This window comes from Bubalus bubalis, chromosome 22 (genome assembly GCF_019923935.1).
Source record: "Bubalus bubalis isolate 160015118507 breed Murrah chromosome 22, NDDB_SH_1, whole genome shotgun sequence".
In the NCBI taxonomy this organism is placed as follows: domain Eukaryota; kingdom Metazoa; phylum Chordata; class Mammalia; order Artiodactyla; family Bovidae; genus Bubalus; species Bubalus bubalis.
The window spans coordinates 49,557,290-49,582,591 of NC_059178.1; the positions used below are offsets into that span (position 1 = coordinate 49,557,290).

The 25,302-nt window shown below is 41.1% G+C and overlaps 1 protein-coding gene across 1 annotated transcript; it reads left to right on the top strand.

The window, feature by feature from the left end:
- The first annotated feature begins 4,722 nt into the window (after positions 1 to 4,722).
- LOC102416510 (plasminogen activator inhibitor 2) lies at positions 4,723 to 22,558 on the top strand. The gene is made up of 8 exons (XM_006071724.4): positions 4,723 to 4,881; positions 9,352 to 9,531; positions 13,785 to 13,904; positions 15,547 to 15,675; positions 16,319 to 16,436; positions 19,826 to 19,968; positions 20,654 to 20,818; positions 21,355 to 22,558. Exons 2-8 carry the CDS (start codon positions 9,361 to 9,363, stop codon positions 21,757 to 21,759), a joined length of 1,251 nt encoding a protein of 416 aa, XP_006071786.4. The 5' UTR covers positions 4,723 to 4,881; positions 9,352 to 9,360; the 3' UTR covers positions 21,760 to 22,558.
- The last annotated feature ends 2,744 nt before the right edge of the window (positions 22,559 to 25,302 follow it).

A 25,302-nucleotide genomic window follows, 5' to 3' on the forward strand; every position in this document is an offset into this window, starting at 1 on the left:
TGGAGAATCCCAGGGACGGGGGGAGCCTGGTGGGCTGCTGTCTATGGAGTCGCACAGAGTCGGACATGACTGAAGCGGCTTAGCAGCAGCAGCAGCAATCTTACCATAAGACCTAATCAAACATATTTTACAACAGTAAGGAACACTTTGTAGAAGTTGTGCTTTTCAAACTGGTATCCTAAGATGTGTCTCATTCTTTGGGTTCTTTCTCTTCCAGACTTCTCAGATTTTTCTTGGTAAAACATTAATTTTTACAAGTTACTTCCCTTCTCCAGGGTATGCAGTAGGCTGCCTTTAGATTGGGTTTCCCTGGTGACTTAGTGGTAAAGAAACTGCCTGCCAATGCAAGACACATAGGAGATGACGGTTTGATCCCTAGGTCAGGAAGATTCCCTGGAGAAGGAAACGGCAATCCACTCCAGTGTTCTTGCCTGGAAAATTCTGTGGACAGATGAGCATGGCGTACTATAGTCCATGGAGTTGCAAACAGTTGGACAAGACTTAGCAACTGAGCACCCAAGCACACCTTTAGATTAGCTCTCAACTCCATCTAGCTTTAGAGGGCCCTCTGTAAGATGCTGTCTTCTTTCCTCTCTCCAGCTCCTGGACACTGACTGCTCCAGGCAGACCTCAGCCACAGTCAGTCAGTGTGTGCCCCACTTTGTAATTTTAGTGTCTTTCTTTTTCAATCTCCATCTTTTAAAATTTATCTCAACTCTTTCCTTGAGGTCCTCAAACACAGTTTCAATGCTTTCCCCTCCTCCCTATAACATTTCCTACCTTTGGCCCTATTCAATTTGGCTCTGAATCATATATTGCCTTTTACAACTTTCTCTAATTGCTTGATTGGTGAATGTCTTTTTTTCGGATGTTGAGCTTATCAAATTGCTTTAATCTAGGCAGGGCGGTGACTTCCACACCTGGACACCAGCAATCCCTGTTATACCAGCTAACACCATAGGGCACTTGCCATGTGAAGAATAATATGTTAAGTACTTGACAGACAGTAACTCATTCATTCTTCACAAAAGTCCATGTCTTTTAGGAATGCTTTTGGCTGCTAATGAGGACACAAGATGGCTCACAATGCCTAAACAATACAGATTTATTTATATTATGACAGTAACAACAAGAACAAAAACTGGATGTAGGTGGTTTCCAGCATTGGCTAGGAACTCTGATGTCAGGGTTCTGGTTTGGCATCTCTACAAGTCTTTCTGGCTTCCCGTGGTTGTGATATGGCTGTAGCATTTCCCCGTACAACATCCTCACACAACCCTGCTCAAGGTCAGGAAGGAGGGATGATGTAGGACAGGGGGTTCTCTTTGCATATCTCCCTCTTATCAGGAGAGAAAAATTTCCCCAGATTTTTCCCAGCAGACTTATCCCACATCTCATTGACTAGAATTGGGTTATCTCTCCACCCTCTAGATGAGCAATTAGGTCCTTCTTCTCAAGATCAAGAAAGCTCTGAATAATACTGAAAATCAGGAAGAAAGATGTGAGAAATGAACTGCTTTTGCATTGGCAATGAACAGTACCAGCTGTGGAGCATGTTAGGAAATGTAAGCTCAGAGAAGCTGAGGCATTTGCACAAGATTATCCACTCCAGTATTCTTGCCTGGAGAATCCCCATGGACAGAGGAGCCTGGTGTGCTACAGTCCATGGAGTTGCAAAGAGTTGGACACAACTGAGTGACTAAGCACAAGGACAGGACATACAACTAGTGAAGAGCATCTTCGTTGTTTAGTCACTAAGTCGTGTCTGATTCTTTTGTAACCCCATGGACTGTAGCCCACCAGGCTCTTCCATCGATGGGATTTCCCAGGCAAGAATACTGGAGTGGGTTGCTATTTCTTACTCCAGGGGATCATCCTGATCCAGGAATCAAACCCGCTTCTCCTGCAGAGGCAGGTGGATTCTTTACCGTCTGAGCCACCAGGGCTTCCACTAAATGGCATGAAGATGTTTCAAATCAGACTTTTGGAGTCTCTCAAAATCCACGTCTTTGCTCACCACACTATAAGGTCTTTCTAGAGAGTTTTAGCATCTTATTCAATTCATCAAAAAATATTCAGTATCCATTTGATGCTCAGCACTGTTCTTACTGCTGAAAAGGAATGAAGTATATAACCTAGTTGGTGACAGAAGATCAACCCAGATGAAACAGCTGGAACACACAAGGTTAATTAATTAATAATCATACATTTTTATGTTGCAAGTTCAACTTGAAAGGGTATCTATATCGCAGGAATTCACCGAGTTTGATAGAAGTCAAAATGGACACTATGGAGTGTGAATCAAATCATACAGATTTGATTCAGTGGGAATAAATTGGCTTAGGAGACTGTTGTGCTGCCTATGTGTGGTTAAAAAACAGCTGAACAAATTGAAAAAGGAGAGAGACCTAGACCACAAAGCAATAGTACCTGCTGAACGTTCACTGAGTTAGAGAAGTGGCTGAGTGCCAAGGGAAGTGAAAATTTATAAAAGGGTCACTGGCTGCCTGCAAGGTTTCTGTGGTCTAATGGAGAAACCGAAGATTTGAAAGATCACTCTTGAAGTGAAATTTCAGCTCTTTTTCTTTATGTGACCTGAGATCTTCCAGAAATTAGTAAACCGAATAATTCGGCTTTTGATGGCCAGATACAGATTCTGAAGAACACACCTATCTCATTGTCCCTTTAATAATAATGAGGGACTTGAGTTAAGTCTGGTGGTTCAGGTGGTAAAGAACCATCCTGCAGTGCAGGGAACCTGGGTTCAATCCCTGGGTGGGAAGATCCCCTGGAGAAGGGAATGGCTCTCCTCTCCAGTATTCTTGCCTGGAGAATCCCATGGACAGAGGAGCCTGGAGGTCTACAGTCCATAGGGTCACAAAGAGTCAGACACAACTGAACGACGAACACTTTGGGTTAAGTCAGCCCACTCCTTTTTGACCAGAGACTCACATTAGCAAGAAGAGCTAAAGATAAGTCTGGCTCTGTGGACCACAGCCAAGCTAAGAAGCTCATGCAGGGCTCAAACTCACAGGCTTGGTTTCAAGGACACCTCAGATTGTCAACTCAGCTCTTCGAGTGGAGACTTGGGGCTTGCCACACCAGCAGAGAAAAAGCACGGTGGTTTTACTTCTTTTCATCCCTATCGCTTTGGGGGTTTCCTATGCATAAAAGTTAAGTGTGCAACTAGAGATTATCTTACTAGGTGAGGTAAGTCAGAAAGAGAAGGACAAATACTATATGATGTCACTTATATGTGGAATCTAAACTGTGGAGTGAGTGAATATCTGTGGAACAGATTGGGACCTAGTGATCAGACTTGTGGTTGCCAAGGGGGAGAGAGGAGAGGAAATGGGACGGACTGGGATTTAGGGGCTGGTAGATGCAAACTATTACATTTAGAACAGGTTTGATGCACGATACTGGATGCTTGTGGCTGGTGCACTGGGACAACCCAGACGGATGGTACTGGGAGGGAGGAGGGAGGAGGGTTCAGGATGGGGAACATGTGTATACCTGTGGCAGATTCATGTTGATATATGGCAAAACCAATACAATATTGTAAAGTTAAAAAATAAAATAAAAAATAAAAAAAATAGAATAGGTATATAACCAGGCCTTACTATATAGCACAGGGAAAGTATATCCAATCTTCTGGGATAAGCCATAATGGTGTTTGTGTACACTCAGTCATTTCTGACTCTTTGTGGTCCTATGGACTGTAGCTCACCTGGTTCCTCTGTCCATAGGATTTTCCAGGCAAGAATACTGGAGTAGAGTGCAATTTCCTACTCCAGTGGATCTTTTTGATCCAGGAATCGAATCTGCCTCTCTTAGTCTCCTGCATTGGCAGGAGGATTCTTTACCTCTAGTGACACCTGGGAAGCCCATAATAGCAGAATATAAAAAACAAACAAAAAAACTATATATATATGTGTAAAGCTGAGTCACTTTGCTGGGCAGTTTTAAATCAACTATGCTTCAATAAAGAAGCAAAGTGAAGAGAAGAAAAGCTATCTTTACAATGTGTTGGAAACACTTTTCAATAAGCTCTAACAATATGAACATTTTAAAGCTCAGCTTCTCTTTCATTACACATATCTTTGATCTATTTTTACTCCTCGGATTCCTTTGGCTGTATCTAAAAATCTAGTGATTTTCAGAATCATATTTTCGACATCACAAATTCCAATTAACACCTATAATTTACCCTCTTAAAAGTTAAAGTACACAGTGGATTTTCACTGTTTAATTAAAGATAAGATTTATGTTCTAAAAAAGGACAAATGAAACATTCTTTGGGTGTGGTTTGTGACAGGAGATTAGGGTGGAACCCAGAATTATTTTGGAAATTATAGCTTGAGAAAATGTAAGAGGGTTTAAAATAGAGAATTTATAAGGAAAAAAAGTGTTTATTTGTTTTTTTTCTGTTCTCAAAGAATTGCTTGGGGGCTGTCTAGATTCAAAAGACAAAGGATTCCATTACTTTTAAGTATTGCAAGAAGCTCCCAGGCCATTCTTGGCAAAAGATAGAAGAGATATTGTAGAATTTCTTACGAGGAGAGCAAGTTATAGCAGGGACTGTTGAAACTAGGGCTGACAGATTTTAGCTAATTTTAAGAGGCATATGTAGGTATTACCAAATTCTTAAGTTTCTGAATGATGTCATCTTTCCAACAAATTTCTTCAATGATGCCTTAGCAAACAAGCATTTCTATTCTAATGATGTCTGAGTAAAATGTTGAATCACTCAAAGGATACAGATAGAGAGAAAAAAAAATGCCATGTGGGAGGGGCAGAGCTTTATAAAACCAGTCATTGCCATGTCTGAACTCTAACAACGCTCAGAAGACCGTTTCCTGTCAGGCAGAGAAGAACCAGGTATTTCAGTCATTTCTTTATCTCTATCTATGAAATAGGGTTTTATTTTGCATACTGGTATTATTAATATAATGAAAATTAAACTGTAGGATGTTTTCAGAGGATAAGTAAAAATTTCATGGTGTTTTCTTGTTTAGTTGCTTGTTTTAGAATATTTTGGTTCAAGATTTGAATTAAATTAAGTTAGACCTAATCTTAAATCTCAGAGACCAGCACATGCCTATGTAACATTCATCAAACCAAAATGTACATTCTAGTTGTGATGTCAGTTTTACCAAACAGCTCAGATTGAGTGTATCCTTTACTATTTAGTGTTTGGCACTGAATTTAATGAAAATAGCCAGATCAATTAAAAAGGATTATTTTAGTAACTGAAAGTAATTTATAAATTGTGTATAAATATGAGAAAGACAAAAAGAGGACTCAGTTTTCATCTTAAACAACCAGAAATTAAGCAAAAAGCTGGGTGGTTCAATTCAATACCAGAATATACTTGTTGAATTTAGTTTGATAATTGGTCAGTTTAGTGAAAGAGAAAGAAGAGCCCAGTTAGTTGCTGGATCGACTGAAGTAATAGTTCAATAAATAATTTAATATCCCATAAACAAATAACTTCATTATGAAAGGAATCAAGTGCAGAAAAGGTTTTTAATTTTGTGGGGGCAAAACTTGGTAATTTGGAATGGGAAATTTCCTTGAAGTATTGTTTTTTCTGTGTCATTAATTTTTCTGGTCAATTTCAAAATATTTACACTGTGTTGCTACTAAAAAATTCATCTAAAAATGCTACAGCACACTCAAATCTAATGTTCGATGCCAGTGAGCAGGAGTGTGGTTGTGGGTCTGAGCTCTTTGTTGCCTGTGCCAAGTTTCAGAGGCACATTTGCAACTTGTCTTGCAGGAACCAACACAAACATCACAGAGACCAGCCCCACATGTGCTTTTCATCCGTTTGTTCCTCTAAAGATGATATTAAACGTTAGTTAGGAGTATAATATCTAGAAATTGTTGAAGTTGTGTAGCTCACTCTAGTGTTAAGAAATTCACAACAGGTGTTTCCTGTTCTGAGAGACTCTGATGTCACTCAGTGACTTCGATTTTACATGGTCTTAGGCAGATTCCCATTTAAATGCAGGGTGGATGTGTGGTACAGTCAGAAGACACATACAAACACATTATATATATATGGAGAATCCCAGGGACAGAGGAGCCTGGTGGGCTGCCATCTATGGGGTCGCACAGAGTCAGACATGACTGAAGCGACTTAGCAGCAGCAGCAGCAGCATATAAAATATATTCATAGATTTCTACAAATATAAACTCCTCAAACCTTATTTGAAAGGTCTGTAGGAATAGCACTAGAGCTGGGATCAGAAGCTAGTGTAGGCTTTGAAACTAGCTGTGCTATGGACGTCTTCATATTCTCATTGGTATAACAGGAATTACTAGCTTTATCAGACAAGTAATTATGCAAGTTAAATAAAACAGTGAGGCTGAAGGAATTTGGTAACTGTGATATAGACATAACATTATTTTTTATGTTAAATGCAGTTAATTACACCTATCTGAAAGATAAACTTTAAATGTTTTTAAAACAAGTAAATACATCTGGGTGATTTAATTTTGTCCTTACTCATTTTTTAAATTAAAAAAAAAAAATAGTCACAGTCAACTGAAATTCTAATTTGGCATTAAAAGCCCTTACTGTTAGTTTGTCTTGACACTTAAATTTTGTTAGTGTCAAAGTAACTGACTATTCAGGTCATTATAAAGAATTGGGTATAGGAGGGGCCTACATTAATTAATTAATTAATTGGTCACTCTGTGCAGACCATGGGATCTTAGTTCACTGACCAGGGATTGAGCCCATGCCCTCAGCAATGAAAGTTCTGAGTCTTAGCCCCTGCACCACTAGGGAATTTCCAGGCTTAAGTTTATTTTTCTAGCTCTGATTCTTTATTTTTTCATACACAATAGAGAAATATTTATGCTATTAATTCTCTGTTTCTGAAATGTTTTTGAGATAATTTGCAAAAAAGGATCTACCCAGGAATAATTCATTATAAAGATGATTTTAACATGTAGAAGGAAGAGGAAACAAATTTCTGTCACCCAGGTTAATCTGATCTCAGTGATGAAACAAGCAAAAAAGAAACTGACTTTTAAAAACCTTAATAAACCTTATAGAAGTATCAAAAACTGGCTTCCTTGCTCTTTTTATTTCCTCTTTCTAGCATTTCTCAAACCAGTAGCTGGGTGAAACTCTTATACATAGTAATTCAACATCAGCAAGTAAAGTGTAAGTGAGATTGGACAGAGGGGGTTTCTGAAGCTTGAATCCCTGCACCATTACATACAAACTCTGTGACCTTTTATAAGTTACTTAACCTCTCTAGCGGAGAAAGCAATCACACCCACTCCAGTACCTTGCCTGGAAAATCCCATGGATGGAGGAGCCTGGTAGGCTGTAGTCCATGGGGTCGCTGAGTCGGACACGACTGAGCAACTTCACTTTCACTTTTCACTTTCATGCATTGGAGAAGGAAATGGCAACCCACTCCAGTGTTCTTGCCTGGAGAATCCCAGGGACAGTGGAGCCTGGTAGGCTGCCGTCTATGGGGTCGCACAGAGTCAGACACGACTGAAGTGACTTAGCAGCAGCAGTAGCAGTAACCTCTCTAGGCATCAGGATGTAACCTCTATGTATCTCACGCTGATCCTGTTGAATATCAAATATTAAAGGAGACAAGAAGACATGAGAGAGTTTCAGGGACAAATTTTATTGAATTTACTATTTTGTCTTGATAAAATACAATTGGGTGGTAACTCACATGAGAAATTTTGATACAAATGGCAATCACTTTCTTCACAAGAAATGTTCATGAACCAAATGTTCACATAAGACACCCATGGACTAGGGAGCCATGAGCCTGGAGACCCTGCTGAGGGAGCCCACGGCTATAGAGCGCCTCCTCCAGGGCCGCCCCCAGCAGCTCCGCAGCCACAGTCCCCAGAAGGCTTCCTGTGAAGTGATGAGTGTCAGCATCGCTTGGTATATTTATAGATTTTGGTAAGTGCAGGTGTGTTTGAAGCCATTATGAAAACATAAGATACAATCTGTTGGCTAGAACCAGCATGTACCCACCCACACCCAGGTGTGTCCAAGCATTTGGCTGCATGTGAGTCTTAGGTCACAGAAATGTGTCTGTTATTTATCTTCAGATGGTGGATGGTGCATGTGTGTGAGCTCCATATATCCAGGATCACCCCTGCAGGGGGACCTGGTGTTGATTGCCCTGCTAGGGGTGTTGGGAGGAGGGGGCCTTTCTAGCACTCCCAGTAACAAACTGCTCAGCACAGGGGAGCTTTGGAAGAAAGGCTGTGGTGTGTGAGTGAGTGGAGGGGGCCCAGGAATGGGAGATAGGGCGGTGTGAAATGACCACTCTTGAAAGGTGAGTCTAGGTCACTTTTAGAAAGGAGTTTGACCATCTCCAATGGGGCCAACAAGAGTATGTGTGCAGGCGACATGCATTTGAATATGTGTGTATTTGCCTCTAGTGTGTACGATGGTTGATGGTTTAGTGACTAAGTCGTGTCCATGGACTCTTGTGACCCTGTGGACTGTAGTCTACTAGGCTCCTCTGTCCATGAGATTTCCCAGGCAAGAACACTGGAGTGGGTTGCCATTTCCTTCTCCAGGGGATCTTCCCAACCTGGGCATCGAATCTGAGTTTCCTGCATTGCAGATGGTCTCCTGCATTTCAGGTGGATTCTTTACTGACTGAGCCACCAGGGAAGGCCCTCATGTGTGTATCTGTGTGTCTGTATGTGTGATGTGTGTTTGTAGGTACAACACTGAAGTTGAGAGTATGACCCTGGAGGTACCCACCAACCTGGCTTCAATTTCCAGTCCTGTTCCTTATAGCTGAGTGACATGGGTCACTTTTCTGATTCTCTCTGGGCAGTAGCTTTTTCCTTTGTAAGCACAAGAATAGCAGTGTCTTTCTCACAGGGCTTTTGTAAGGATTACCTGGTTAGTACAGGTAAAATGTTGAACACAGCATCTGTTGTACAGTTAAGAATTCAATCAGAGCTATTTATTGTTATTGCTGTTGTTATCATTATTATGAGGTGGAGGGTCACCACGCATCATAGGACTGTTCTCTCTATCTCAGGATCAGTTGTGTAATTTGCAGGATCCAGTGCAAAAGGGAAATGCAGGCAGGACCCTTTGTATAAAATCATTAAGGAACTGCCGTGTTGTGACAGCGGCGCATTGCACCGAGAGTGGAACCTTTTGTGTCTGCGCAGGTCCCAGGGTCACAATGCTGCTGACCCTGTTCAGTGAAGGGAGAACAGAGAGGGAACCCCTGCCCTGCGCAGGGTACAGCGCAGGGTACTATGCCGCTGACATCCTCAAAATGTTGAGTCATCTTGTAGAGCTGTTCCTTTTCCTCGTTTTCCTTCCAGATTGAGACAATGGAAGAACTTAATGTGGCAAATACAATCTTTGCCCTCAATTTCTTCAAGCATCTTGCAAATACAAGCGCCAACACCCAGAATATCTTCTTCTGTCCCTGGAGCATCTCCTCCACCTTGGCCATGGTCTACCTGGGCGCCCGGGGCAATACTGCAGACCAGATAGCCCAAGTAAGTTTCTGTTTAAGTTCCCAATTGGGACTGAAGGATTCCTGAACTGAATTGCAGAACTGATCTGATTATATGCTTGTGGTATCTGGACTATAACAAAGTCAGCGGCTTGTGGAATCTTAGTTCCCCCACCAGGTATTGAATCCGTGTCCTCAGCAATCATCACAAACCATTATAGCATGTGTTACTTAGATTCAAATCTATAAAAGAGCCAAACCACAGAAACCCTCAGTGGTTGATATAGCAGGATTATCAGAGTTTCTTATCCTACAAAGTTAGAAATAGTTAATAGTGACCATATCTGACATCTGATAATGTTTATATTTTTCAAAGGATTTGTGTGCTTTATCTCTTATGGGTTTTAAAACAAGTGTCACTGACGTATGGGCAGTGGGACTAAAGCACCTTTCCCAGGGGTTCCTCTGGTTTCTGTCCTCTCATCTCAGGCTCCTTCCATTTATGTAAAGAATTCCTCTTAGTGGTTTTGAGAGTGCTATGAAGAGAAAAAAAAAAAAAAAAAAACTGTCCCAGAGCTCGGTCTCTGCACTCTGGGGGAGGCACAGAGAGCACCATGACTTCAGAGGGCCTCAGCCAACATTCTCCACCCCGTGAGCTCATGTCAACAAAATGGGGCTGACGGGATGGCCAATCCTCAATGTCAAGGTGGTCAGGGGTGGCACAGCACTGTGGGGGATTTCTGTCAGGGCCACTGGCCTCCTTCCTTGGTGAATGGACACCAGGTCAGTCAGGGGACCCTTTCATTGAGTCTGGGTCTATGGAGATACGTTGAACTAGTTTGCCTGTACACGGCAATCAACCTATGGGATGAATGCAGCGTTATTAAAATTCACATGATCCTTCATGTCAATGTAGGGCAAAGGCCACTACAATATTCTAAAGTAATTAGCCTTCAATTAAAATAAATTAATTAATTAAAAAAAATTCACAGGATCCTGTCTTCCCTGGGTCTGAGACCAGACAAGGTAATTATACCATTAAGATTCTTTCCTAGTCCCATTTATATAGACATTAGCATTGAATGCTATGAGTACAAGCTCTGGTTTCCCACAAGCATGGAGGCTGCTTTCAGTCACACCAGAATGCCGCTGGCTACTGTTGAGTTTCTTGTAAGAATCGCACCTGAGTGTGTGAATACAGATAGATGGATACAGTCTTCCAGGTACACGGTGACCCATTTAAGACAGGACTTACTTGGAGTGGCTCACACAGAGTGTTAGCCAATCTCACCGCAGGAGGAAAAGGGATGGGAGCTTCGCTCTCTGTGTTTGTGGGAGTTTAAACGTGAAGACTTACGACAAAGCCCCGTTGCTCAACTCCCTGATACCAGCCACATTTTGCAAAACTCCTTCCCCTTTATTTTCTTTGCCTTGAAAAAATAAATAAATGAAGGCAGTGAACTTCATTAAAAACTTTAGAAAACATCAAGGACTTCATTTTTTATTTTTATTTAGTTTTTGGCCATGCTGTGAGGCATGTGGAATGTTAGTTCCCTGCCCAGGGCTCGAACCCATGCCCCCTGCATTGGAAGCATGGAGTCTTAACCAGTGGACCACCAGGGAAATCTTTTTAAATGTAAAGGAATCAGAAGCTTTTTTTTTTTTTTTTTTTTTGAGGACAAATGCCAAACAAAGTGCTCTAGATGCTAAAAGTAAAAACTTTGATTTTGATACTAGAGGAAAAGTAACTTATTGGTCCCTCGAGGTACAACACAGTTTTTCTGTGTTTGGAAGGTATTTTCTCCACATGGGACAAGGATTTTATATACAGTAGTTTTCTTGTAACTCTGCTACATAGGAAGATTCTAAAATTCAAAGGCAAATTGGCTTAATTCTCTACCAAAAAAGAGGAGACACTCTTTGGTTTAAAGGTGAAAGCCTGGACTTTGGGGACAGACCTGCCTGTCTTTGGTTGATGGCTTTGCCACTTACTAGGTGTGTAAGTGAAGACATTTAATGCTCTGAGCCTCAGCTTTCTTATTTTTTTATTTTACTTTTTAAGAACAGCTTTGCTGATTTATAATTCACATTTCATAAATTTCACCCATTTAAAGCTTATAATTCAGGAGTTCTTAGTATATTCACAAGAATTGTGCAGCCATCACCACAATCTAATTTCAGAATATCTTCATCTCCCCTAAAAGAAACTCTGTACGGTCTATGCCTATACCTCCCTGAACCCTCCCGATCTTGGAAGCTAAACAAGGCTGGGCCTGGTTAGTACTTGGATGGGAGGCATTCTGTACCCATGAACTATATTAATCTGATCATATGTAATGCGGATCGCTAACCACATATTTTGTACATTAGTTGCAGACCTCTTAAACACCATTTGATAACTCAAGAGAGTCTAGTGGTAACTGTCTTATTTTAAAAATGTGAATGGAAATGTGTATCTGGAAAGATGGGTATGAAAATTACAGTTAACTAGAGAGGTACATGGTAGAACTAATTGTTTTCTTAGCTGATACATACAATGCCCCATCCAGGCATCTGAATGTTTTAGGAATTTATCCACAGAAAACAAAATCCTATGAGGTAGGTGCTCTGATTACCATACTCACTTTACAGATGAGAAAATCAGGGCAGGAAGAGGCCACACACAGTTGGGAACAGGTGTAGCTGGTAAGGCTAGAACAGTTGTAGTGGAAAAAAGGGTAAATAGAATAAATATATACTCTCTTACAGAGCACAGACAATTTGAGATTTGCAGGAGTATTTTTACCCAGCTCTTATCTTTAGGATAAGGCCACAGACCGGCCCAGGGCAGGCTGCCTCTCTGGGCAGGGTGGCTGCCTCTCTGGGCAGGGTACCTGCCCCAGCCTGGCTCAGGGTCATTTCACATGCCCCACACCTGCAAGGACTCTTGCTGTGACTCAAAAGGGCTTCAGTGCTGCCTAGAGACCCTGACTTATGGGTCAACTTCCTTAAAAGGTGAGACAGCCAGAGAAGCTCTTACACAAAATAGTCCCCCTTGTGTAGCGGCAGTCAGACCGCTTCTTTTCAGAGAGTATTAGGTAGGAACTTATAATATATGATCTGAAGAGCAGAGAAAGATCCCAGAAATCCTAACACCTCTCCTTCCAGCCTAGAAATTCACCATCTGCTGGACAAACTTGCATTCTTTCCCTTGGCAGAACCTCCACCATCAACGCATTAACCAATAAGCTCCTCCCTGCCTGGGGCCCGATGGGGCTGGGACCCAAGAGATGCTGGAGGTGCGGGTGGGTGGGTGGTAGCAGGGCCAAGCTGAGGAGTCTACGATATTGGAGAGGGGACCTGAGCACCTTCCAGGGCAAATCTTCACCTGCCAGCTTCACTGTTAGCTGGATCTGCCACTTACAACGTAAAGAAATTCACATTGGGACTTCCTGGTGGTCCAATGGCTAAGACTCTGTGCTCCCAATGCAGGAGGCCTGGGTTTTATCCCTGGTCAGGGAACATGTAGAAACTAAAGATCCTGCGTGCCTCAACTAAAGATGCTGCCGGCCTCAACCAGGGGCAGCTAAATAAATCCATAAATGAAAATAAATATTTTTAAAAAAGAAATTCATATTGTCATCTGACTCCTGCCATCTGCCCCCAACATGGACAGAAGTAGGGGATTTCTTCATGTGTAAATAACATTTGTGGAAATGTTTTAGATGATCCCTGGTAATACTGAGCAACCTGTTTTTGTGCTTAGTATAAAGGGCTCCCCTTGTAGCTAAGTCAGTAAAGAATTTGCCTGAAATGCAGGAGACCCTGGTTCGATCCCTGGGTTGGGAAGATCCCCTGGAGAAGGAAATGGCAACCCACTCCAGTACTCTTGCCTGGAGAATCCCATAGACAGAGGATCCTGGCAGGCTACAGTCCATGGGGTTACAAGAGTCAGACACGACTTAGCGTCTAAACCACCACAGAAGGGTATATCATGTAAGGCCACTGAATAGAGAGATGAAAGGTCAGGAGTTAACCTTGCTACTTCTTTCAAGGCAATTTATGAGTTGAGTGATAATTTTATTAAAATGTTATAAATCATCTCATAATAAAAATATTGTCAAAATGGCCAGTATTTGAATTAGTATAAAATAACTCATGCTAATTCCTATGAAGGGAATCTCACTGACTTGTTGCCCAGACACAAAGGCAGGGAACTAGACGTAGGACCACTAAGAGGTACCTGATAGCCATTGGTTTAAAAGCTAAATAATGCAGCAGAAAAATGTACCCAGTTTTCTCAAATTCCAATTGTAGGTGCTTCAGTTTAACCAAGTTGGAGTCCACAAAGGCACCCCAGTGACCCCACAGAGCCTCACCAGTTGTGATTTCACGAAGCAGATCCAGAGGGACACATATCCTGATGCTATTTTGCAGGTATGTGACACATCTGTTCCTAGTTCTTTTGTATTTTGCTTCCAGAAACTTCTTGTTATTAAGTCACAATACTTATGAAGAAACCTAGTACAACGTCCACCTTTCACAGTAGAAAACTAAGACTCACAGTCCTTGAGTGGATATCTTACCGTCACTCTGATAAGGAAGGGCAGAACTGGGGTAGAATCCAGATTTTATGACTTCCAGGTCAAGACTTTCTAAATTCTGTCACATCAGTCTGCCATTAGTTGGGTATGTAAAATTTATTCTAAAGCCATTGTAGAGACTCCTAGAATACACGTGTGAATGCAGATTTCCAGAGTCAAGGGTGACATCTAACTGAAGAATGGAGATGGCCAGGCTTGTTGACTTCAGGAGACGTCTCTGACCTTCACATATCCGTTATCTCCTCTCTATCTATCCAGGGCTTCCCCGATGGCTTAGTGGTAAAGAATCCGCCTGCAGTGCAGAAGACACAGGACATGTGGGTTCAGTCCCTGGGTGGGAAGATCCCCTGGAGCAGGAAATGGCAATCCACTGCAGTCTTCTTGCTAGAAAAATTCCATAGTCAGAGGAGCCTGGTGGGATACAGTCCAAAGAGTCTCGAAGAGCTGCACACAACCAAGCAACTGAGCATGAGCACACATCTATCTATCTATTGTCATCATTATGATCATCATCTACTATCTATCAGTATCTATCTCCCTATCTGCCAATCTATCATCATCATAATTAGCAACTGAACAATAACTATCTACCTATTTATCATCATTATCATGATCATCATCTACTATCTATCTATCATCCATTCATCTAATCTATCTCAGGTTAATAATATCTTTTCCCAGTAATTCACTTCCATAAACGCCAGCCATCCAGCTACATTATAAGAGGCTGGTATAGATGGGCTCCTGTTGGTAAACAACTTCCACTATCACACCCCTGAGTTAGGTCATGGGGAGATACCTCTCACAGGTTCCTTCCTGGGAACACTGATGCTCCACCTGCCTGTCACCCAGGGAATTACAGACTCAGGATGGAGAGAGGGCCTCTTCAATAGGGCGATTCTGCCAGGTCTGGGTGGACAGCAGGTGGTCCATCTTCAGGGCTCTGACCTTGGCTTCACCCAGCGGTTTCTGTGACTAAGCCCTGTGTCTGTCATCGTGCTTGCAAACTTCAGGTTGAGGACTGGAATTCCCCTCAATTTTATGTTTTCTAAACTCCAGATTTTCCATTGCACAGACTACCCCTTAATTATGCCATGGGACTTGTTGAAGTTAAATAAATATTTAAAGAACATTTCTAAGGTGACATTTTAATATAATAAAAATTGCTTAGTGACTTTATAGTTTAGCTAAAGTATCGAAGGAGCCTGACTTTTTCTAGGATCTCAGTTCTGTCACAGTTAAATCCAGTCCATAGGCAGAGCAAAATCTGAAACAAGTAAAAACTTATCTGATAAATTTTAATGTACTACATCCATATCAACAGTATTTCCTCAGAGTTACCTTCAAAGTGACAGAAAAAAGTATATTTTAATACAGCATTTCATTGATATCCTAGAAAAAAATACTATTGCTTCAGAAATATCTTGTTTAGGAGTCCTGAGTTATATAAAACGAATCCCTCCTTTCCTTTTAAGGCACAAGCTGCGGGGAAAATCCATTCATCCTTCCGTTCTCTCAGCAATGCCATCAACGCGTCCACGGGGGAGTATTTATTGGAAAGTGCCAATAAGCTGTTTGGAGAGAAGTCTGCAAGATTCAAGGAAGTGAGTGAAACCTGCGATTTAAATGGCAGGGCCCCAAACTTGCAATGAGGTCACTTTCAAAGCTGTTTTCTCTGATTCATTCCCAGTGGGTCAGAATTCCACTCGGGCTCGCTAAGGCTCTTCGAGTCCATGGGACAAGATCCAACGCAGCTATGCTTACGCTCCCTCCGTGGGTGCTTCCTCTTTCTACTGTAAAAACCCTACGTGTAAAATCACAAGTCAGGAGGCGGACACAGCTATTCCCAGAACCGCTAACCCCACGCCCAACCTCTCCTTCTGTACTCTGTTCATAATGCACAGTATGCAGGAGAACAAGTGCAGTCGGGACTGGATTGGGGTGGGGGGAGGGCGGTCAAAAGAGCGCATAATCAGCCCCCCAGCCACCCCGCTACCCATTCTTCAGGCTCCCCAATCTTGACAGGAAACCTGCAATTTACAATTACACCATTGCTTGTGGGGTATCCAGGAGAAGGGCATGGCAACCCACTCTAGTATTCCTGCCTGGAGAAGTCCATGAACAGACGGAGCCTGGTGGTCCACAGTCCATGGAGTCACGGAGTCCGAGGCGACTGAGCGAGTAACACTTTCACTTGGTGGGTGTATAGCCTATGTAACCTTTGTCATTATTGTTTTCACTTTAAAGGAATACATGCAACTCTCCAAGAAATATTACTCTACAGAACCCCAGGAGGTGGACTTCCTAGAATGTGCAGAAGACACCAGAAAAAAGATTAATTCCTGGGTCAAGACCCAAACTAAAGGTAAAACCAAGGAAATAGTTTCTGCTCTTCTTTCCAGATAGAAAACTCTGATTTTTTTTTTAAGTCCTTAAACTTAACCCTTAATCCTAACCTTAGTTATTTTGGCTAATGTAACTTGATACTTGTGGAGCTTCCTGGTGTTTAAAGTGAGGGAAAAAAAATAATGGAGGCATCCTAATAGAAGATACATATTTAGTATTTCAATAATCTGGTTTTGGATTATTACCTTAGAATAGAATGTAAGAAGAGGTAGATCTTTTCTAACATAGGAAATATCAGTACTGAAATAATTGTGACTTTATGTTCACTATGAACAAAAGTAAAGAACAAAGGCACAGTTGTCAACTAATTGGTGTGAGAATATCAGCAATGGAAAAAGGAGAGATCATAAAACTTTAACTCTTTCTTCTATTGCACCACTCAGAGTCACTATGTTGTCAATTTCTTTCAGTCCCTGCTTCATCTGTCATTGATCATCTAAGCTATTTCTACCTTGGTTACACATGTCCTCGGTTCTTAACTGACTCATCCAAGATGCCACTGTCGGTTAGTGGTACATCTGGAGTTCCCGCTTCTTCTGAGCCTTAGTCTAATTCTGGAATTCTTCAATTTAATGCTCAGAGAGTTTGATATCTTAATGCATAAAACATATTTTCACTTATCTCCCATGTTTATTTATTTACTTTTAAATACATTTTTATTTGGCTGTGTTGGGTCACAGTTGTGGCATGTGAAATCTAGTTTCCTCACCAGGGATCAAATCTGGGCCCCTGGCATTGGGAGCATGGAATATTAGCCACTGGACTACTAGGGAAATTCCTACATCCTATGTTTAAAAGATTATTTCAAGTCATAGTATGCTATCCTGCTTTCTTAGCTACCATAATAGAAAAAAACACTTGTATTAAGTTCTGTAGAATTGAAAAAAGTATTATTGTTTCTCTAAAAATAGTTGACCTACTTCAGTTCTTCATTTCTAGATTTTTAAATTACTGCTTTAAAAGACTGACACACCACTGACAAAAAGAAAGCAGAGAAAGTGAAGATTTAACAGAAATGAAAGTCAAAGCGGATTGCAAAATTAAAGAGACACATGAAAGCTTTGCTTTTTTGAAATCAGCAAGAATTTCTCTTCTTTGTAAGCATTTGTGGTGAATGGCTATAAATCAATCAGTGGAATTGAAAAAATGCCAAATAGTTATTTGGAATGATTTTTATAATAATTTGAGAAAAACATTTTTTTCCTTGTTATGATCAAATACTATGTGTCACAAAGTTAAATAAAGTCCCAGTGATTTCCAAGTGAAGTGAAGTGAAGTTGCTCAGTTGTGTTCAACTCTTTGTGACCCCATGGACTGTAGCCCACCAGGCTCCTTCATCCATGGAATTTTCTAGGCAAGAGTACTGGAGTGGGTTGCCATTTCCAAGTAGTAACCAGGAATTTTAATTGCTAGGGGGTACATTGAATGAAGATATTGAATAACTATACTGAAACTGGTCATACTAAAGTGACATTTTTGCTTGAGTCTCATATCTGTCAGTAGAAATGGAAGATGGTGGAATTCTGACTGGCTCTCAAGCATTGTGACCTTGGAAAGGTTATTAGTATCTCACTATAGTGTCCATTCCAGAGAAGGCAATGGCACCCCACTCCAGTACTCTTGCCTGGAAGACTCCATGGATGGAGGAGCCTGGAAGGCTGCAGTCCATGGGGTTGCTGAGGGTCGGAAACGACTGAGCAACTTCACTTTCACTTTTCACTTTCATGCATTGGAGAAGGAAATGGCAACCCACTCCAGTGTTCTTGCCTGGAGAATCCCAGGGACAGGGAAGCCTGGTGGGCTGCCGTCTATGGGGTCACACAGAGTCGAACACGACTGAAGTGACTCAGCAGCAGCAGCATAGTGTCCATTTGCATTGTTGTTCTGTTGCTAAGTCTTGTCCGACTCTGCCACCCCATGAATTGCAGAATGCCAGGCTTCCCTGTCCTTCACTATCTCCTGTAGTTTGCTCAAACTGATGTCCATTGAGCCAGTGATGCCATCTAACCATCTTATCCTCTGTTGCCACCTTCTCTTGCTGTCAGTCTTTCCAGCGTCAGCGTCTTTCCCAATGAGTCAACTCTTCCCATCAGGTGGCCAAAGTATTGGAGCTTCAGTTTCAGTATCAGTCCTTTCAATGAATATTCAGGGTTGATTTCCTTCTTGTGTAAAATGACACCAATAATACTCCCTTACTAGAGTGGTTGTGAGGTTAAATAAAGTAATGTGGTTGAAATATTGCAGAGCAGGTATTCACTATAAATGGGCTGTTTCTTAAATTAACTTAAAAAAATCACACTCAGATGTTATTATTTCTTGGAACCTTTTTGGGCTCAATCATTCACTCCCTTCTCTGTGTTGTCACAGTTCTCTGCATTATTCAGCTCTCTTATAGAACTAATTGCACTTTTTTTTCCTAAATGATTTAGAATGTTGCTCCAGTATTCTAAGCCTCCCCAGGACAATTCTTCCTTTATTACTTAATGGAATCTGTGCTATTCCTTATGTAGGTCTATCACAACTTCCAAAACATTGTTTTTGGGTGAATCAGTAGACCCATGGGCTGTCAAGACCAGATCTAGAAGAAGCCCTAGTGACTTACTGGGGAAATGCACTATTATATTCCTTATTAGTGTTAGTCACTAAATTGTGTCCATCTCTTTGCGATCCCATGGACTGCAGCCCACCAGGCTCCTCTGCCCATGAAATTCTCCAGGCAAGAATACTGGAGTGGGTTGCCATTCTCTTCTCCAGGGGATCTTCACCACCCAGGAACCAAACTTGGGTCTCCTGCATTGCTGGCATATTCTTTACCATCTGAGTCACCAGGGAAGCCCATTATATTCCTTGAGTCTTTTTTTCACTCCCATCTGAATGAACTAACTTCATATAACTACAAAACTTTGAGAAAACAGTATAAAGGGAATTTAAATTTTCTGGGCATTCTTTGGCAGTCCAGGGGTTAAGACTCTATACTCTCAAAGCAAGGGATGCAGTTTCAATTCCTGGTCAGGGAAATAAAATCCTGTATGCAGCGCAGTGTGGCCAAAGGAAATAAATTTAAAAAAGAAACTTTAAAAAAATATTCCAAGTCTGATAGTAATTCTAAATCATAATTATATAACTTCTTTATTTTCTCTTGAAGTTTGTAAACCTGAAAAATTTGGTCTGGGTTTTACTTATGATTTAAATAAATCAAGAGAAAAATTTGGAAGTGACTATCAGCATCTCTGCAGAGTATGATAAATGTGGATGCTGAGCTTGATGGTGACTCAAAAGACTCAAGAAATCATAATGACTTCACAATTGTTAATCATGAAACCTAAACATATATCATATTTTCTGTAGGCAAAATCCCAAACTTGCTACCTGAAGGTTCTGTTGATGTAGACACCAAGATGGTCCTGGTGAATGCTGTCTACTTCAAAGGAAAGTGGAAGACTCCATTTCAGAAGAAATTAAAGGGACTTTATCCTTTCCATGTGAACTCGGTATGAAACAATGACAACAAATTGAATTTTCTTAACACAGAGTTTAGGGCCTTTGACAAAATAGAGAAAGAATAATTAGGGACCACTCATTGATACCCATACATGATTTGCTATTAATAGTTATAAGTTACGCACACTGGATAGTTTATTGACTTTTTCAGTTTCTGAATAGCACTCAGTAATTTTCTGAGAGGCTTTATGAGTAGTGGTGAAGACCATGGGCTTTATAATTACACATTTCTGAACTCACATTTAGGCTGTACTACTGATCAACTATGATGTTACTTCTGGTTCGTGCATTCACTTTTTTGATTTGTGAAACTAGTATGATAATTTCCAACCTAAAAGGTTGTTATAAAGATTCAGTGAGATTTTGCAGAGTTCTTGACCCCTAGTAAGTACTGAACAAATGTTTTAGTATTATTATAACTGTCCATCTTATTACTAATGGGTACTATCTTGAAAATAACAAAATAGATCAGAATCCCTGTGAGAATATGCAAATAATAAATTTTACTTTTTAAATATATTTTGACATTTCTAAACAAATTTCAAAACAAATTTTTAATTTTTGAAAAACATATTTCTTTAGCATGAAAGCATAACCCATTCTCTTTTATGTCTGATTGTAAATCTTTTGACATCTTACTATCAGCTTTCATATTTTACTTTTTAATTACTTTAGACTCAGCGCAAATCAGTAGAGATGATGTTCCTGAATGAAAAGCTAAACATTGGATACATAGCAGACCTGAAGGTCCAGATTCTAGAACTGCCATATGCTGGCGATGTCAGTATGTTCCTGCTGCTGCCAGATGGAATTGCTGAATCCTCTATGGGCTTGGAGATGGTAAGAATTCCAACTTCCATTGTTTTAAACTTCTGGGGCTAAACTCACCTTTGCACACGTCTGCTGTTGTTGCTATTTAGTCACTAAGTCAGGTCCAACACTTTGAGACCCCCTGGACTGTAGCCCACCATGCTCCTCTGTCCATGGGGTTTCCCAGGCAAGATTACTGAAGTGGGTTGCCATTTCCTTCTCCAGGGGATCTTCCCCATTCAATAATCAAACCCACGTCTCCTGCATTGGCAGGTGGATTCTTTATCACTGAGCCATCTGGGAAACCCTTGAATATACCTACACCTGAGGAAATGTTGTGCAGTTTGAATACGTGAACTGGTTTAAGAGGAACTGTGCCAGGTTTCCCACTGTCATTCATAAGTCTTAAACACATGTCATACATGCTATCTTCTTGCAAAATTTTTACCAAACTGTTAAATTTTAATATCACTTACAATATAGTGAAGTCATTGGTTGTCAACATTAGAGGTTGTTGTCCTTCTCTGCTAAGCATTCATTGGTTTTTTTATGTTTTGTATTTGTAGCTGGAAAGTGAAATCACCTATGACAAACTCAACAAGTGGCTCAGCGAAGACACCATGGCTGAGGATGACGTGGTGGTGTACATCCCCGAGTTCAAATTAGAAGAGCGTTATGAACTCAAGACCATTCTCACAAGCATGGGCATGGGTGATGCCTTCAGCCGGGGCCGAGCCAATTTCTCAGGCATGTCAGGAAAGAATGACCTGTTTCTGTCTGAAGTGTTCCATCAGGCTTCGGTGGAAGTGAACGAGGAGGGCACTGAGGCTGCTGCCGGCACTGGGGCCATCATGACAGGGAGAACAGGCCACGGAGGCCCGCAGTTCGTGGCAGACCATCCTTTCCTCTTCCTTATCATGCACAAGATAACCAAGAGCATCCTCTTTTTGGGCAGATTTGCCTCACCCTAAATTGAAAGTTTCTATTTCTGCACAGGAATTTGTAAAATGAGTGTAAGCCTCAGGATTTCTGCAAGTGCCAAAACTTCTCTGCATGTTTCTGTTTTTCTGAAAAACTTTTATTGCACACTAACTAGAAACACAGACATAGCGTGACATCTGTGAATCATAACATTACTCCCCTGTTAATAATTTGGCCTCCTAAAATGGGATGATATCTCATTTAGTTCTTTCTTACTTTCAGTTTATTTTATAGCATTAACTTTTACTGTATTATTTATTATTTTATATACTGTTTTTTTTATTATGGTCACTGTCTAGTATAGTTGATACATTTACAGAAGCCAGTTATCACTTATTTTTCTTTCTAAGAAAAAATATGTATTTGTGGGCTTCCGTGGTGACTCAGAGGATGGAGAATCCACCTGCAATGCAGGATACCCGAGTTTGATCCCTGGGTCAGGTAGATCCCCTGGAGAAGGAAATGGCTACCCACTTCAGTGTTCTTGCCTGGAGAATTCCATTGACAGAGGAGCCTAGCAGGCTACAGTCCATGGGGTTACAATAAGTCAAACATGACTTAGTGACTAAGCATGCATGCATGCATATGTATTTGTTCTTATAATGAAGGATAAGTAAGTGGCCTTCCATGACCTTTTGTAATAGAAACCTAGAAGAAAGCATTGAACAACAGGGAAATACATATTGTGTGCATTTCTAAACAAATGTCTAGCATTATGTATCACATACATGTGGCTGTAACTTATGTAAGGTTGCAAAATATAGAAAATAAACCTATTTTCACAAACCATTTGCTTGTTTACATTCTACTAGGTCTTTAGGTTATAAGACCTGCTTATCTTGTTTCTCAGAAATCAGGCATCACAGGTCCTTTGTGAGACCCAAGCAAACAGAATAAAGGAGCCAAGGGAATAACCAACTGCTTTGCAAGGGGCCCCAGTGTTGGGGGTGGGGTGGAGTTGGGTGAAAAATTGATTAGCACTGCCTTGTCACAGCAGAAAAACATCTAGAAATTCAAAATGACAGTTTGGGTCAGAGTCCTTTGGGGACCCCTGTATTCAAATCAGAACATCAGAAATAAACACCAAGTCTAGTGGTTGCAGACATAGCATCAAGGTCATAATCACTGACTGAGTTGACAGAGAGTTCAGAGGGGTAGAGATGAGCTGGGCACAAGGGTGGAAAACACCCTTGTTTACTTAAGTGTGTTTGCTTCAAATAGCACTGAACACTTTTGAATGGATCAGCAGCAAAGAAGAACATAATTTAAGTCCTGAGAACTTAAATTATAAGTTGACTTATTTTAAGTGTATTTGCTTCAAATAGCACTGAACACTTTTGAGTGGATCAGCAGCAGAGAAGAACATAATTTAAGTCTTGAGAACTAAAGAAGATCTGAGGATTAGGGAGTTGGACCTGGCTGCAGAAGTGTGGCTGGATCCTGAAAATGCATTCCAGGCATTGACCTCTTTATGATGAAAGCCAGGGCTGGGTGACCCACTGGAGCATGGTGGCTAAAGAGGTAGCCTCATGACTTTGACTTCAGTTCAGTTCAGTTCAATTCAGTCGCTTAGTCGTGTCTGACTCTTTGCCACCCCATGAATCGCAGTACGCCAGGCCTCCCTGTCCATCACCAACTCCCAGAGTTTACTCAGACTCACATCCATCGAGTCAGTGATGCCATCCAGCCATCTCATCCTCTAACGTCCCCTTCTCCTCCTGACCCCAATCGCTCCCAGTATCAGAGTCTTTTCCAATGAGTCGGCTCTTAGCATGAGGTGGTCAAAGTACTGCAGTTTCAGCTTCAGCATCATTCCCTCCAAAGAAATGTCAGGGCTGATCTCCTTCAGAATGGACTGGTTGGATCTCCTTGCAGTCGAAGGGACTCTCAAGAGTCTTCTCCAACACCACAATTCAAAAGCATCAATTCTTCACCGCTCAGCCTTCTTCACAGTCCAACTCTCACATCCATACATGAACACAGGAAAAACCATAGCCTTGACTAGATGGACCTTTGTTGGCAAAGTAATGTCTCTGCTTTTCAATATGCTATCTAGGTTGGTCATAACTTTCTTTTCAAGGAGTAAGCGTCTTTTAATTTCATGGCTGCAGTCACCATCTGCAGTGATTTTGGAGCCCAGAAAAATAAAGTCTGACACTGTTTCCACTGTTTCCCCATCTATTTGCCATGAAGTGATGGGACCAGATGTCATGATCTTCGTTTTCTGAATGTTGAGCTTTAAGCCAACTTTTTCACTCTCCACTTTCTCTTTCGTCAAGAGGCTTTTTAGTTCTTCTTCACTTTCTGCCATAAGGGTGGTGTCATCTGCATATCTGAGGTTATTGATATTTCTCCCTGCAATCTTGATTCCAGCTTGTGTTTCTTCCAGTCCAGCGTTTCTCATCATGTACTCTGCATACAAGTTAAATAAGCAGGGTGACAATATATAGTCTTGACGTACTCCTTTTCCTATTTGGAACCAGTCTGTTGTTCCATGTCCAGTTCTAACTATTGCTTCCTGACCTGCATACAGATTTCTCAAGAGGCAGGTCAGGTGGTCTGGTATTCCCATCTCTTTCAGAATTGTCCACAGTTTATTGTGATCCACACAGTCAAAGGCTTTGGCATAGTCAATAAAGCAGAAATAGATGTTTTTCTGGAACTCTCTTGCTTTTTCGATGATCCAGCGGACGTTGGCAATTTGATCTCTGGTTCCTCTACCTTTTCTAAAACCAGCTTGAACATCAGGAAGTTCAGAAGCCTGGCTTGGAGAATTTTGAGCATTACTTTACTAGCATATGAGATAAGTGCAATTGTGTGGTAGTTTGAGCATTCTCTGGCATTGCCTTTCTTTGGGATTGGAATGAAAACTGACCTTTTCCCGACCTAGTGAAGTGAAGTCGCTCAGTCGTGTCCAACTCTTTGCGACCCCATGGGCAGTAGCATAGCACCAGGCTCCTGCATCCATGGGATTTTCTAGGCAAGTGTACTGGAGTGGGTTGCCATTTCCTTCTCCAGGTAATCTTCCTGACCCAGGGATCAAACCCAAGTCTCCGGGATTGTAGATAGACGCTTTACCATCTTAGCCACTTAAGTGCACCTAAATCCCAGTTCAAATACTTATGAGTCCTCTTAATTATAAGCTGGGAATGATGCTTCTTCATGCTTCAGTTTTCTTACATTGTAAACTAGGGAAAACAGTGCTTTTCTCATAAGGTTGCTCTGATGGTGGAATGAATTCATATCTAACAAGAAATTAAACACATGCTTAGCATATAAATACTAGTGATTATAGTTATTTTCTTAGTTGGCAATAAAACTGTCTCACTGTCAGCTGACCAAGCATAGCATCCCAGAAAATTATTCAGTTAATTTTTTAAGGCTTGAATTATGTTTTATTACCTCAAAATCAGATATTCTTAAAAATTATAGGTTCTTCCTTTTATTCTCCTACTTACTTTTAGATGCATTTAAAAAATGTATTTTATCAATCCATTCAGCAAGGTAATAAATAGTAACTTTCTGAATCATTG

Excerpts from the sequence above, each read along its gene's own strand:
- LOC102416510 (XM_006071724.4), top strand. The coding sequence starts at position 9,361 with ATGGAAGAACTTAATGTGGCAAATACAATCTTTGCCCTCAATTTCTTC. Across the intron at positions 9,532-13,784 it reads CTGCAGACCAGATAGCCCAA|GTGCTTCAGTTTAACCAAGT; the intron begins GTAAGTTTCTGT and ends TTCCAATTGTAG. Across the intron at positions 13,905-15,546 it reads ATCCTGATGCTATTTTGCAG|GCACAAGCTGCGGGGAAAAT; the intron begins GTATGTGACACA and ends TTTCCTTTTAAG.